The 17,087-nt window shown below is 35.6% G+C and overlaps 1 protein-coding gene across 2 annotated transcripts in view; it reads left to right on the plus strand.

Annotated features, from left to right (window-relative positions):
• Window positions 1–17,087, plus strand: part of Mmp2 (Matrix metalloproteinase 2) — a 94,479-nt gene that overhangs the window by 74,174 nt on the left and 3,218 nt on the right. For both annotated transcript variants that reach the window (XM_068289072.1, XM_068289073.1), the window contains 2 exons: window positions 15,928–16,068; window positions 16,470–16,615. In XM_068289072.1, coding sequence (XP_068145173.1) covers window positions 15,928–16,068; window positions 16,470–16,615 — 287 coding nt within the window. The remainder of the gene's footprint in view (window positions 1–15,927; window positions 16,069–16,469; window positions 16,616–17,087) is intronic.

Here is a 17,087-nt window from a genome sequence, read left to right on the forward strand (position 1 = left end):
TGTGTATTAACACTTTGGCAGAAAAGGCAGCCCGGGTCCAGGACATGGTCAATGTTTGGACTGTTGTTCTGGGCTAAAGTTTAATTGGCTAGTTTAATTGTCAGTAGGAGAGAGAGAGAGAGAAAAAAAATCAGCACCAACAACAACCAACAAAGAAATTTAATCAAGCGACGAACAATTGCAAGGGAACAACCTACATACATTCTATAGATAGAAACAAACATACATAAATAAAAAGTGCAAACGTTTATTGAGTTTAACGAGCTTCGTCTGTCTGCCATGGAGAGCTATATGATAGAGGAACAGGCGGTGGAGGAGGAGGAGGAAGGGACTAAGTGAAGGGGAGCAGTAGAACATGAAAGGACTTTTAGCGTTTGGGAAATGGAGGAAATAACAGCAGCAGCAGCAGCTTAATTTAAATGTCACCTGCACTAAACAAATACGCCAGAGCAACGGGAACTCGATAGACACAGAGACAGAGAGAAAGTGAGAGGAGGAGAGCTCAGACCCACAAACAGGCGATGATATTGTTAGTGACACTCTTTCAGCATTAAGTGTGTACATGACACAAACACACTGAATTCTGCCCTGCACTTCACAAGCCACTCAACATATCAACCCGAACTGCCAGCCAGCCAAACAGACTGGGCGACAGCCAGACATGGTCCAACCAATTGGCCAGGCTATCCACATTCATGGATATTTTGGGGTGCTCCAACGAATAATTGATATCTCTTCTCTTTTTTTAATTTTTCTTTTTTCGGTTTGACAATTTATAATGAGATCATCTTTTATTGGGCATTGATTGGCAATTATATCCTTTGGCCACCGCATAAGCCTAAAAGTAGGCAATAAAATTTTGTTTCTGTCCGTTCTAACAAACCATTAAGGAGTCAATCAACGGCAAATCATTATGTCATATATACTCATTGCAAAGCCTAATTGTCATCAATATCCAATTATATATTTCGATCTGCATCCATCATAAATGTAATCAAATGCAATTGAAACCGAAATCTATGAAAATTACATACCTAAGTAAAAACATCATTATAATTATTCTATTGATTTTCGATTTTGACAAGATTTCCCGTAGGCCAAACCTCAAGTTTAAGCTGATTTCAATTAATTTCTATGAGAAACAAATTAAAGTATTTACAAATTTGGAAATGACCTTCCATTTTTTCATTCTTTTAGCTAAATCGAACAATTTTACAGCTTTACTTAATGACTCTTAGTGAACAACCTGTCTGTATATGGACATTAAATTTCATTTATTTCTAGAAATCAAATTAAAGTCAAAAAAAAAAAAAAAAAAAAAGAATAATTGTGACTATGACGACAGCTGGAGCTTAAACAGAAGTAAGAGCTGAAAGCATCTTTGTCTTCTAGCCATTAACGCAGTCAGCAGAAATCATCATAAAAATAAATAATTGACAAGTCGGAACATAGAGATCGAGCATTGACATTGTCCATTTGGCTAAGCAAAGAGCAGAAGTTCTTAATAATATGGTGGTTGTGCTCCAATGGGATGGGATGGCGGTTCCATGTCCTGCTCGACGTGTGGGTAATGGGCCGCAACGCAACGCGAGCTCGTCCCATATCATTATGCATCATTAAGTTGATGATGATGATGGTGGCCTATACACTCCTCCCTCCCATGAAAAGCCTCAGTAACATATACCACTTAGGCCCCAAGGCTTCAAGACACTTCGATTTTATGGCAGCAGCATATGGACCAATGCCCCCCTCCTTCCCCAACCTTCATTCCTCATATATGTAGCTATAGCTATTAACCGCATATTACTCATCGAACAATATTTTTGTGGCCACTTTTGGGTTAGTTTTTATGTCCAACACATACACAAAAACTATCTACAATGAGACCTTAATATTTTGTGAGGGTTATATTGTATGTATGTTAGTATTATAGCTAATTCAAATTGATTTTAGCACAAAACAAAACAAAACAAAAAAAAAAAAACAAGAATTGTTCCATCAATAACTCTTACGTAATCGTTGTTGCTTGTACAACACAACTGTACTTGGGTTCCATATACTTTCAATGGGTAGATTTATTTTGTTCTTAAGTTTACAACTTGAAACATTCGTATGGATATAGACATTGGAATTTTAGTCGTGTTAGTGTCGATTAGTTATCTGAATAATTAGACTTTTTTTGGACATTAGACAGTGTTGACCATGAGATTTATCGATTTACTAAGAGCCTTCAAGAGGACATTATGGCGTCTTAAGCAAGCTCCAAGAAGTTTACGCTCGCCAAAGCATTTAGCGATATTTTTCAGTGATGTTTGGAATTTAATCTAAGACTAAGTTTTTGATAGCTTGTTGAGCTGAAGTCTTTTGTATCCGTTAAATAGTTTAAATAGCAGATTAACTGATTTATTCCACAGCAATACATTAAAAACTAATGATAAAACAATTCTAAAAGGTCATGTAAGGGTATTCAAACTTCATGTAAGTTTTGGTTTTGATTTTCACATTGTTTGCCTTTGAAGCCTTTGACGTCTCTTCTGGCTTAAGGGGGAGAGAATATACATACTAGGTAGATTTTTTTTCCATTGGTTGGGGTTTTGTTTGTTATCAACTTTCGTCATCAACTTTTTGGCACATTTATTTGACAAATTGTTTTGTTTTGGGCCTGCTGATGATGGAAAAAGTCAGTAATCGATATATGAATAAGGCAGAAAAGCGAAAAAAAAAAAGAAAAGCAAATTGAAACGCATAGCGAAACCCCGTAACAGTAAGAGCCACACCCCAAAGTTGGTAGTTGTCACAGGCAACAACAAGCTTACCGAACGCTAAATAAATATCTTTATATACTTACACATCCAAATACATACATACATATAGATATCTATATAAAGTGAAGCTTATATACAATTGACTAAAATTTCAATTTCTTTCCCTTTTTTTCTCTCTTTCTCTTGCAGGTAAGTGTTGACGTTGTCTTTTGCCTTTAGTGTGCTGACTTGATTTGGTTGTAAAATCAAAGTACGTATTTTACCATCTTGTTGTTGTTCTTGGTGTTGCTGATTTCTTTTTTTCACACCTTTTTTTTTGCGTCTCTTAGAGAGCTGAAATCAATAAACGTATCGAACGTATCCTGCTGATAGCTGCTTAATGTTTACAATATGTCTTTATTTCACCCTCCACCCACATTTGCCTTTGACTTTACCTTGAGGCATTCACCTCACATCATCTTCATCCTGTACTTTTGCCACTGCCATTGCCATTGGCAATTGTCTGGTCTGGTCTGCTCTGCTCTGCCCTGCTCTATGTATCTTGTATGCAAAACCATTTCGATAAAACCAAGGTTCACAATTTTGCTGCTGCTGCTGCTGCTGCCGTTGTTGGTTGTTGTTTGTTATGATAGCCCCAGAGAAACTAGTGAACTTCTCTAATGTCAAACAATTTAGTGTGCAATGCTCGGTATATGCATCGATGTCCTGTCTCCTCTTTCCGCTCCCTCCAATACATGGAAAAAGGAGTTTGGATTGAGGGTTTGAAAGGTAACCCTGCTATTATCCGATTTGCATTTAGGTTGAATGCGCTCAAATGTGCAATTCAATTTAAGCAAACTCCCAAAGTGGATGAGGGAGCGGGGCCAACAATCACTAGAGATGACAAAAACCATAAAGAAAACTTTACATTCCCCATTTTCAAGTGCTTTTTACATTTCCGGAACAGAAATGTTTGAATTTGTTATCACTTAAATTTAAAAAAAAAAGTATTTCAATTTTACAGATAAAATAAGAAATAGAGAAATAGTTGGAAGCTTTTGAACAGTTTATATGTTTAGCTATCACTTCTCTTCAAAAGTATCGATTTCAAATATTAAGACTATACCTAAATTTATGAATTTTTTTTGCAAGAACTAAATTCTACAAATATGGGTCTTTGAATTTAATTCGCAAAGTCAAGGATTTTTAGGAAATTTTATAAATATTTCAAATCAAATTGCCAATAATTTCTGAAAAACTGATTAAATTGTTTATTTAGTTGATAAAGCTATAGATTTTAAAACTTTTTTTAACTATTAATCAAATTTCATCAAGTTTTATACAAATGTTGAAAAGTGTTCACTTTAAAATAAAATAAAAATAATTTTAGACAGATCTGTAAAAAGAGAAATGTTATTGAGCTAATTTTGACGCTTAAATGTATTCACGAGTCATTGTTCTTCTGGATCAAACACTTATCGATTGTCACAAAACGATATTTATCGACAAAATGCCCATAATTAGCCCATATCCTATAAAAAGTTCCATCATGAACTCTTTTTTTTTTCAAGAACCTATTGTAGGCCTGTTGCTTTTTGGCTTCAAGTTCAAGCAAAGTGTGTTTGCCTAGTTCCTGAAAGTATGCAATTGTAAAATCAGTTCAGTGGAAACGTGGTTGAAGTGCGGATGATCACGTTGTCATCTCTTAACCTCAACGCGAGAAAATAACATTGGGTTTTATTTCATTTCTTTTCGTCTCCTTTCTGTGCGTTTTTTTTTCTTTCTGTTTTTAGTATGCAGTTAACCAGAAAAGCAGCGCAAAAAGCAGCTTAGCTTTAGCTAGAACACACACATGTATACACGCAAAGTACCGTAAGAAATCGGGGAATGTGGTGCAGATTGTTGAAGTGAGAGAGAGAGGGAGAAGGAGTAGGAAAAAGGTCAACATAAAAAATTCAAAGTCAGTGAAACGCAACTTAAGCTTTTTTACACTGGTTACAAAAGGGGCGTACAAAATCGGGATAAACACACATGTACAACACACAGAAACACACCAACTTGCACACAAAGAGAGAGAGACAGAGAGAGATAGAGATAGACAGGCAAAGGCAATGACAGAGAGATAGCAGAAGAGACCAGAGTTAGATAGAAGAAGGACACGAAACAGGACAGAGGGTAAAATGTGTGTGATAGAAGAGATAGGAATAGAAATGCGGATAAAAAGTTAGAGCATAAGCAAAGTAGATTAAATACCGCAAAACAGTCGCTCAATGAGTCACATGTAAATACCAGCGAAAAAGTTTTCACTCTCTGTCTGTTTGTTTGTTTTTCCATTTCCACACAACCAAACTCAAAGCCGAAAAAGCGCTTAAAAATGCAAGAAAAAAAAACACACACAACGAAAAAAATGAGACAAAAATATACAAACAAAAAAAACCAAAATCCCTGGAAAATCAGGTCGCAACAGCAGTTTAGTGGGCTGTCCATCTGAATATTGTATGGCGGGTGCAGGAAAATTTTGGATTCACCTACATATGTATATGTAGGTACGTATGTGTGTGTGTGGGCATGTTTGGTGGAGTTGCAGTTCACTATGCTCATAGTTAGTTTCGTCTAAAACTAAGTTTGACACAAATTATGATGTTGTTGAAAAGTTGCTAGCTTAGTAAATAAAAGTTGAAATGAGTCAAAAAGTTTATTCTTGTTTTTTAATTATTTCTCATTAATCTGTAATGAATACCATATAAACTAAAAAAAAAAAACCAACTCCCAAAAATTCCCATAAAGTTAGCAAGTTAGTAAATTTAGATTAAATAGATTGTGAGAGAAACGTTTATGCACAGATGTTAGTTGAGATTTATTTTAGGTAATGAGGTGAGAGTAAAATGGATTAAGGTGTCAAAACTCAGTTTTAAATGGGTTAATGAAACCATTTTTCACATTAAATATCCACTTTTGTGCCCTTCATTTGGATCGTTAATTCAGTGACTAAAATATTTACCTAATTTATAGTACCTACTATATCTCGAAAAATGAAGTTTTAAAATTGAAATATCAAAATGTAACCCAAAATTTACTTTCTTATACTTATACTTGTAGATAAAAATGAAAAATTGAGTTGAGAATGGTATCTAGTAATAATTTCCCAAAAACATAAGTTAAAAACGAATCGCAAACTCAATCTCATTAAAATTTATGACAGATAATCAATTGCTTTTCCTTTTAAGCTGATATTAAACACTTTTGCAGGCTAATTAAAACCCCATTTTAAATAAGGTTACAAACTAATATCAAAAATTAATTATATGAAATAAACAAACAAAAACACTTTCCAAAACTTTTGGCCAGTTGAGTGGTTTAAAGTGGCTTTAATAATCCAATTTTCGAAACAGATTTTCACAAATTTATTTAATCAATCAACAACATGGTGTGATTAACATAAATGAGTCATCAATTCAAATCAGATTTCGCAATAAACACCTTTCGAAAATCACATCAATTTTAAATATATATTGTAAATAAAGAAACGATGGGCAAAGAGGAGGAGGGGAGGAGACGAAAAGAGCATATTGAGGGTGTCAAAATGAACTTATTAAAAATTTCAAATCACATTTTGAGGTTAAATTTAATTGCAATTATTGATTGCATAATCAATGTATGTGAACATAATTTATGCACACTTTTGCTTTACGAAATGGTACATATACCATATTAAATATGCATTAGTTATACACACACACACACACATAGAGAGGCAGACAGGCGTTTACACAGACAACATAAGTTTCATTTCACTCCATAAAATGTGTTCAATGTGCGCCCATTTGTATGCTATCATTTTTTTTGCTCCCCTTTCTCCTTCTCTGTTATTGGTGTTAAATTTTCACAGTTGAATTTATTGTGTATGTAAGTGTGTGATTGTGTGTGTGTGTGTGTGGGTGTGTGTGTGCTGAGTAAATTTGAATTTGATTGAAAAGCAGGTGACAACCGCGTACCACACTAGGCACCCGGTTCCTCTTGCCAACCACTGTTCACCTGGTATTTCCTACGACATTTTCCTGTCACATCCTTCGGCTGGCAAACGAAGTTTAGATAACGTTTCGCATCATTTGGCAGCGGCGGTTTGACTGCTTACTCTGCCACGATGCGGTATGCTTTTGCTTGTCAAATGGTTTTGTATAGATTTCTCTTCTCTTTTACTCCCTTCCCCCACGGCTCTTCCTCTTTCCCTTGTCTCACTCACTCTTTCTCTCATTTTGCTTTTCCCTTTTTTTTTTCCTTGCTTTGCTGCCGCATCCCTTTTGTATGTGTTCTGAGTTTGGACTGTGGGTTTTCTTTCCTCTTTTTACTTGTGACAGCTTGTTAGACGTGTATCCTAGGAAGGAAAAGGAAAAGAGTAGGTGAAGAACGGGAGGAGAGATGCGGTGCTGTATATGGCATTGTGCAACACTGACAGCGATGAATGTAAGCGATTTATTTTATGATTTATTGCTTATACTTATTGTATTCCCATATACAAATGCCTGTCCATAGTGGATTTACAATACACATTTGTGACCATTTTACGAAGCATTGAACCAACCAACCCACCCAATCCAAGCCACCCAACTCTCAACCTTTTGTTGTTAACACTTGCACACAGGATGCTTAAACATTACGAATTCAATCAAGTGTCAAATTAGTACAGATTCTTAATTTAAGCATTCTTTTCCTTCGACTTTTCTTTTCCCATTTTTTTTTTTTTTTTTTGCTGTGCCCTTTTTTTTTATGGTCCCTAGCGTTACGCTCATAAATAAAACATACAGCCTGCCACTCAATTAGGGACCCGAATCCAAGTCCAAAATCTCTGTCTCTCTCTCTCTCTCTCACTCTCTATCTCTTGCTCTGTGTCCAAATGCCAAAAGTTACACAAATCAAAATGTATAAAACATGCAATTTGTTTGCTGCTGCTGCTGCTATCCGCCGTCCTTCTTCTTTACAAAATAAAGTCAGACATAAAGTGTTGGATTTTGTAAAAAGTTTTCAAAGTGTATCCAATTTGAAATCATCTGAATAAACCAAATTATAGAACTTAACACATTTTGCCTTGCTTTGACTCACTCAACCTGGGTGTGATGTTATTTATAATATGGTATCCATCACAACCTCCTTGAGTGAGCGATAGCAGGATAGAATATCCACAAAGTTCAATCAATAAACATTTACCACCTGCATATATAAAATAATTTATCAAAATTAATTAGGTAACTAAATTATCAATATAAATTGCTTGAAAACAAAAATCACTCTTCTAAATCGTTGCATACTTTAAGGAGCACACTTTTCCCCCGTTTCTCAGTCATAGATCTGCTTCCCGGCGTTACCTTAGTTCCGAGTTTATTTCTTTTACCAAGATCCATATAATTCCAAATATCTTTGATCGTAACGTTTCTCGTCGGAGATATCAGCAACTTCCATACTTCATTTATAGGTAATTTTAAGAGGGGGGACTTAAGATATTTAAAATTGATAAGACTTAAAGATTCCTTAATCTACAACCAAACAGGTACTTAAAGGATAAGTATACAAAGTTAGTATGTTAATTACCTGTCAACTTGTAACTTAATGCATTTTGCGGTTATGCAACAGAGAGAGAGAGAGAGACCACAACAATCAGTCAAACATGACAGAAATGCAGTTACGTAATATCAAATCAATAATTAAATAATGCCTTCAATTATGTTTTTCGCATACCAATCCATTTAGAATGTTAATACTTAATCTTAAAACTCTTATAGAATTAGCTTGCCATTTAAATCATTCAATAATTGTTTTACAGATTGTTAATCTAGTTTCAAATTCCATTAAATTTAATTTAAAGAGACAGAGAGAGAGAGAGGGAGAGTGAGAGTTGAAATTGGCTCTATGCCTTAAGCCTAATAAAATCTGCAAAGATGTCAATTTAATAATGCCTAATGGCAAAAATCATTTTACATCTACAGCTATATAAATTTATAAACAGCAACACTCAAATAAACTCGCACACACACACACACACGCACATACACTCACACATACATGCATACATATGTCTTGTTATATAAGGCAATTTCTTAACAATTTCTATGGTCTGGAACCGTAGCCCTTAGGCAATGGCAACATTGCGTTTGTGGTAAATATTTACCTTTTTCGGAGAAGCCCTCAAACTCCCTCTCACCCCCGCTCTACGCAAAGCCAACCCCTCTTTTAAAATATATATGTACATATATAAATTTATACATCTATGTGAAAATAACATTTGCAATTTTAAACACTTGAGACTTGTCGCTAAAGGCAGACAAGGAAATCCATATAAAATTTGTGTCTTCTGAGTGCGTGTTGTTCGGCCTCTCATAACTAATGACAATTTCCCATTTATTATATTCTCTTCGGTTGTTGTTGCTGCTGTTGGTTTGGCTTGGCTTAGCTTGAATTTGGTTTCTTTTTTTTTTTTGTTTTTTGGTTATGACTCTGTGGTTACATTGTGATTATTTATTAATTAAATTTGTATTCTCATAAACATGGCCAAAAAGGCAAAAGCGACAAACAACAAAGAAACAGAAAGGATGAGAGAGTGAGAGAGAAACAGGAGTCATTTGTTGGGTTTCTCTTCTTTCTTTTTTTTTCTGTGGCTTTTGGCTTAGACTACTTTTTGGCTTTGGTTTTTGTGTCCTTAAAACCCAAAACATGTTGCCTATTTATTTTGTCGACTTATGTAGGTAAAGGCTTTTATTCAACAATTTTTATTGAGTTTGCTTTTGCCATCTTTTTTGTTCTTTGCTTGCCCTCAAACCCTTTTCTTTTTGGAGTTTTAAATTTTTTATGCCAAGTCTAATTATGTTTGTTGTTGCTACAGCTGGTTGAGATTAGGCCACAATGAGTGAGTGACAGAGAGTGACAGATACAGAAAGAGAGACAGAGAAAGAGAGAGGGAGTTAAAGTATTATTGGACTCAGGTGCGGTTTGGTCTTCGTAGAGGGGTAACAATTGAAACGATTCTCACAATTTAAGCCATGATTTTTGAAATGATTAATTACACAGGCCGACATTTTTGAGGTCATGAAAAAGTGTTTGAAGTTCAATAGGTCTCCTATAGTAATTGGGGGCTGCTAATCACGGCCCTGTACTTAGTTTTTCTCCATCACGTCAGGATTTCGAAAAAAATGCGTTCAAATTATTCAAAATGACCTAATTTGCAATATATTTTTCCATGATATAAGCATAATATTGTACTAAAAACATTATTATTTTATCCTATTAATATATTAGGCTTGATTAAAAAGGAATTTACAAAATATCAAAGAGTTATTTCTTTGTTATAATGGATAATATCTTACACTCCGGATATAGTTCTATAATGAGTAAAATTTCAACCAAAAAGTATGCTATAGGGATTTCAAACATTGTCTGCTTTTAAATTTTAAAGAATTGTGGGAATTTGCTGCGTCTTACAAATTGTATATTAGTTATATGTGCAAACAAGAACTAATTTTCTTACACAAAATATTCTAAAATCCGTAAAAAAAGTTGAAAATTTTTGTTTCAAACTTTCTATAGTATACTTTTGGGTGCTTTTTTTCAACCCCAGATCTCCAGATTTCACAAAATCTAGACGTGATGGACAAAAACCAAGTATGCAGTTAAAATCAGCGTACCCGAATTAGTTAAGAACACCTCTCAAGTTAACGTCAGCAAAAATCATGTCGGCCTGTGTTATTTATGTTCGAATGTTATTGATTTATTATTGAAATGTTGCAGTGAATAATATACCTAATTAAATTATGTTTATAACATTGATTTGATGTTCAAAACAAGGCTGACTCGAAAATGAATCAAATAAATTCTCAAAATCTAATTTATATTAAGGCAAGGCTATGGCCAAGAATATGACTCTAAAAAGGGATAAAGTTGATAGAGAGAAAGGGTAAGAAGGAATTCATCAAGAAGAGTCAATTTCTCTCTGCAAAAGCTGTCAATTATGATGAAAGTTTGAATCAAAAAGAGGATTCGATAAAGTTTGGTATAAGATAAGCAGTTTTATACAATACAGAATGAGCTTAGCTCTATTGAAATCTTTACTTTTGAGTATGCATAACGAATCCTGTCATACACATGACTTTCTAAAGGAATTTTTCAAAGCATTTTACTTTTATCTAAAAAAAGATTTCCGTTCTCCATAACACTTTCAGGGCTTAACCACTGTCAAAGTATTTTATTAATTGATATTATTTACTTCTTACGACACTTTTCTTCAAAGTATTTTTCAACTTTTTCAACCTTTAAAAACGATTTTCGCTAGCGTGACTTGTTAAGGCAAGTTTTGGCTTAAAGTCTTTGCACGAATTTCTTAATAAATATTTCAACTCTCAACTTTCTACCGATTTATTCTCATGTATATGTATATGTATATATCCCATATACCATGCACCATGCATGCAGAGAGAAACTTTTTTTGCAGTCTCTAAGAAAAATTGCCATGTTTTACGCTCATCTTCCTTTTCGATTTTTTTTTTAATTTGTGCGAAATTAAGCAAAAAATAAACTCATTTTGTTAGTAGTGAAACTTTTTCGATAGCTGTCTGACAACAACAACGACAAACCGAAAGAAAAGCACAAGAAAAATTCAACCAAAACTCAACTTTTCGCTAAAAAGTTCGAAATGCACAAAAAAAAAAAAAAGAAAAAGAAAAAACAGAAATAAAATTGTCTCTGGCTGCGTAGGGAAAATAAGTGGGAGAGGGGCAAAAAAAATCTATGCGATTGAAAGACAGATTGGAAAATGTGACGACGACGACGACGACGACGAAGATGGCGATGGCAAATGGCGATGAAGCCGACGGCATTTTCTATTACGGCCAAGTTTGTTCCATTCTGTATGTCTGGTCTTGACTTTAGGTAATGCAAAGGCTAAAGAAAAACGGGAAAAAAAAAAGCGAAAGCCACGAGGCTGCTGCCAACGGTGATTTAGTTGTTAGGATGTCGAACGTACATTTCATGGCTCGATGTGCTCAATTCAATCAATTTGGTAATACAGACAGTCAGACAAATCGTACCTAAAGCAATTTTAATCAAATATTCTATATATCAATATGTGTTGAGCCTATTTTTTTTTTTTTGCTGCTAACCAAAAATTGAGATTGTCAGCTAGTTGGAATTTGATCAAAAAAGGGATTATCAGTTGGAATGGATGCATTTAGTTTAGAGAAAGATTTCTATAGAGTGGAGAGAACGTTTCTTTTCTTATGTAGCTCATTTCACTGGGAAGTTTTTTTGTGTGTGTGTGTGTGTGTGTGTGGGTCCCTTTTCATCCATTTGCTTAATTGTTCAGTTTGTTTTACGTGTAAAGGCAACAAATTGGCCAAAGCACACGTTTCCTACCTTGTACACTGGGAACAGTTTACAATTTTTGCCAAAAAGCATATCCTTACTACTACACTTCTGCTGCTCCTCCTTCCAGTCACCCTTACTCTTGCATTGCTATCTGGGGGTTCATAATAATTTAAATGCTCGGCACACAAAGTGACATGGCAAAGACAAACAGAGGTCAAACCAAAAACGACGACGACAACAGCAGACTGGTTGAGAGAGAAAGAAGAGTAAGAGATATGGAGCAGCTGGACCAGCTGCAGCTGCTGCTAGATGGGCAAATGTTGTTGACTGGCTACGTGACAGGATGCACTGCAATGGCTTGCATTTAAATCCAAGCGCAGTAGCAACAAAATTAGCACTACAAAGAGGCGAAGGCTACCAACCTACCTAACTACTATCTACTAGAGATGGATAGAGTGGACTGTAAAGAGAGAGAGGAGTGGGCTTTTTGGAGTTGGTTACCCTTCAGTTAATTTAACCGGGCACAAGCAACAAGCTTTGTGCAAATAGTAGACCAGCCGACGAGCCGTCGCGGCGGCAACACGAAACCCGGTAAAGGGGCTCCTTTTCGCCTTCTCTCTTTCTCTCTAAAATGGAGTTCAGTTCCGTGGGGTGGGCAGATCAACAACTAAGCAAACAAATGGCGTTGCAATTGAGCACGTTTTTCGAGTCTACAGTTCAGAGTCCAAGACCAAAATGGAAATCAACTGCGACACAGTGTTACTTGGGCAAAAATGATGAGTGGGGAGTTCTGTTGCAGTAGCAGCATCAGAAACAGCGGCAGGTCTCGTAGGTCAAGTGGCAGCATTCACCAGTTGTCAGTCCGTTGTACGTGTGGCTAATGATGTTGCACTGAGTGTTTTTGTTTGTACGCAGAGCGTAAAACAAAACACACACACACATCCAAATAGAGCTGTAACAGCAACTAAAATCAATCTTAAAGTCCTGCCCTGCATAGCCCTAAAAGTTAGGCTACACATTTTGTTTGCATTCTTACTCACGTATTACTTTAAGCAAAATTTGCATTGCCTGACTTTCTTTTAACTTGGCTTTCTTTCTATTTCTCTTTTTTACCATCTATCTCTTACTGTGCAGCTTTTGCAATTTATAGCAGAAATCCAATTTGCGATTGTTATAGCGTGATAGCGACTGAAAGAATACCCTAAGACCAAGTTGAAGACTTTTACCTTCAAAAAAAATACTATATCCATGGAGGATACAAGGCACTGCGAACACTGTGGGAGTTCTAAAGATAGCTTTCATTATAGGATCATTTTAAAATTCCATTGTTTTTTCATCTCTAAATCGAAAATTATCCATATTCAGTGATATATGTTTGTATGTGTGAAAGGCTTTTTGACTTTAGTTCTTTAATATAATAATTGAATACTTTTGGAAAACTACAAAATAAGCATAAAACTTTCGAAACTTAATTGTGTTTGATACAATTCAATAAATTTAAACAAACTTTGCATCAAAAACACTTTCGACCACTTTCAGCAAAGTTAAACCCCAAGTAGTTATACCCTTACCAAGTTATTAGCTTAAAGGGTATATGTAAATGGCATTCATTTAAATTGAGACGATCGTTTGGTTTTGCCATCTATTGCACAAGTGGTTAAATGCCTCAATGGACATTGAACAATAATACCCATACGCACTGTAAGCCCCCTATTCCCACAGCCACACGAAGGGGAACTCATAGAAGCAAACAGAAGAAAAAAGAGAGAAAAGTCAACTTCTCAAAAGAAATTAAGAAACATGGAAACGTAGCTAGCTAGCTGGTCTAGCTAGACTGGACCTGGGACCTGGACACTAACAGCAGGCTTTGGTTAAACCACAAAAAAGGATCAACTTTTTTTTGTTCTTCTTTTCCTTTTTCCTTTTATTTTTGTTTGTTTTGTTTGTTTGCTGCGTGTGTTAGTTAACAGCAGGGTCCTTTTTTTAGGTATAAAAGAAACATAACTAATTTGCATAAAATGTTGAAACACAGAAAAGCAAGAGCGAGATAGATAGAAGGAAAATAAGATGGGTGATGCAGGGTGCGAAGGAACGGAGGAGATGAGATGAGGCGGGCTAAAAGGGACGACAAAGTTTGCTGACGGAAATCGAGTAAAGTCGTAAGTGGAGAGTGTTCTCTGTTGTCTTACTTGCTCTTACTTTGCCTAGGTAAAAAAAAAAAACTTTTGGCACAAAATTTTACAAAATAGTAAACTAAGTGAAAACCACCGAAATCCAAACCCCTCATGCCCCCTAACCTCTGTTCCCACTCTATTATGCAAAAATAAAAAAAAAACCAAAAAAGAAACATAACAAAATATACATAGGTAAGAAAAAAAGGACACCTAACCAAAAAAGGAATAAAGGAAACTTTAGCCTAACCAAGTGAAAGTTGTACGTGTGTTTCTTAGACCCTATGTGTGTGTGTGTGTGTGTGTGGGGGGGGTGTTCTACCCACCATATTAGCGGTTAGTGTCTTTCCTTAAAACAAAAAAAAAAACTAAGGTCCTGGCCCTAAGATAATGCACAGCAGAACACAAAAACAAACCAAAAAAAAAATAACTTTGAAGTATGCAAGGAGACCAAAGTTATGCAAGACACTGCGGAATCTTTGTGTGTGTGACTAAGTGTGTGTGTGTGCAGTTTTGTCCTTAGATAAATTCTTAATAAATTCACTTTGCAATGTGACAAACAATTTAAACAAACTTAATAAAGTGGAAAGTGACCTCCTATACAAGAAAAAAAAAAGGTCAGAATTTTGAATTGATTTTCAAAAAACATCTTTTAAATGCAATTTAATCGACTTAAACTTTGGGTTGCCTGATACGAAAAGTGCTTATAAATAAAACAGGTTTAACTATTTTCAGACAACTTTGAGAGTGTGGGTTCATTTGTTATGCCAAGGACTCGACTGTGGATTTTCTAGGGTTTAAGTTAGACCTCTTAAAACAACTCTTAAAGCCTGCAATCTGTTTAAAGTTGTTTAAATTATTTTCTTTACAAGACAGCCAATGAAAAATTTAATATTTTCTTTGAATTTGTTGCTTTTTTACAACATATTTTCATATAGAAGACCTTTGATCCTGGCACAAAAAGGAAAAGTCCTTCCGTGATATTAAAATAATAGCGAAGCAAATGGAAATTGTTAATTTTTTTTTACTTTGTCCAAGAACTTGTGGCACTTAATCATTTCAATGTGAATATTGCTTATAAAACTTATTTTTGGGCATAAGCGAAACTGCGAAATAGAGATCCTTGCCCCTTAAAGTATACAATAGGCTGGAAAACTATTGATTAATTACAAGAATTTTATAACTTTTGGTATACCTTGTAACTTAAAAGTCGTGTAAAAGCAATGATTGCATCGAGAAGTTATTTTGAGCCAAAGAATATTTTAAAAAACGAAATCATGAACTACTTATTGCATACTTTTGGGAGCGGATTTCCTCCATTTTTTAAATGAACTAAGAAAACCTTATAAACTCATCACTCTAACTCTTAACTTGAGTTGCAGTGATGATTTTTTGTGTTTTTTTCTGTCCAAAGAAACAAGAAAATCTTTTAATTAAAGTCATTATTGAATTTTAAGTGTTGATTTCGAAATAAAGAAGTCCCATCAAAAAAGCAAATACTAAAATAAACTTTATACCAACTACATACAACATAAAAGTTTTAAAGGTCCGTCTAACGATTTCGATTCAATTTCCAGCTGCACATAAAGCCATAAGCTATAAGCCATAATAATTTCAGCTCGAAAATCTTTCTAACCTTACGTTTATTTTTTGTCTTTTTACAGTCTGGTCAACCAAACGATGTCCAAGGCAGGACAAATCCGTCAAATGGTGACGCGAGCATTGCGTGTATGGGAAAATAACTCCAAGTTGACATTCCGTGAGGTATATAGCGATCAGGCGGACATCCAAGTACTATTCGCAAGGTTAGTAACTTAAAGGACGGGTGGGTGGAGGGCAGAATGGAGGAGTGAACCATAAAAAACGTCTTTTAGTGCCATAAACATGGGGGCCACCAAGGCAAACACATAAAATTGCACTTAAAACGCGAACAACGATAAATAAGCCAAGTATTAAACCATGAAGATGATGATGATGATGAGAACGATACCAATGATGCCAATGCCTGCAATGATGATGACGTTGGGAGGAAGCGGAGCGAGTGGAGAATGGGAGCAGGGGTTAAAAGAAAAGCCAATTTTCGAAATCAAAGAGTTTATGTTGTGGCAAAAGCTGTTTATGCTTAGATATTAGCTATTTCATTTTTTATATTGACTCGCAGAGAAGCCATCATAATATAGGAAATATTCTACTTATATCTAAACAGACGTGATCATGGCGATGGCTATAAATTCGATGGCCCCGGCCAGGTGCTGGCTCATGCATTTTATCCTGGCGTAGGACGCGGCGGTGATGCACATTTCGATGCGGAGGAAACTTGGGAATTTGATTCGACCACAGATGATAGTCGGGGTAAGTTCATAAATTTACACATCAATTAATCACAATTAGATAATAATAATGTTCTGTGGTTCGGTTTCTACCAACTGGCGTTCGCGTGTTTGCTGCAGGCGTTAAAACCGCAGGCAAAATCAATAAACGTTGCATACATTGCGGGGCTTCCTGGCGCCCAGGACGCCGCGACCGAGTTCGCTCTCTCTCTCTCTCTGTCTCTCTCTGACTTTGCCTTGTGCATTTTGTAATTTAGCACAATAAATCGTCTGAGTCGACGGTCGCGGCTTCCAAACAAGCAAACAGTCAGTCGACTGACATTTTTAATGGTTTTTAATGCCAATAAAAAATTGTCAGCATGATGCGTGACGTTGCCAACAGCAGCGGCAGCGACAGCAGCAGCAAGCACCGTCAGCAGCCATTTCTCTCTCTGTGTGTGTGTGTGTGTGTGTGTGTGTGTGTGTAGTAAAAGAGAAAAGAGGAAATGTTGCAA

Source organism: Drosophila tropicalis, unplaced genomic scaffold, assembly GCF_018151085.1.
Source record: "Drosophila tropicalis isolate 14030-0801.00 unplaced genomic scaffold, ASM1815108v1 contig_593, whole genome shotgun sequence".
NCBI lineage: Eukaryota > Metazoa > Arthropoda > Insecta > Diptera > Drosophilidae > Drosophila > Drosophila tropicalis.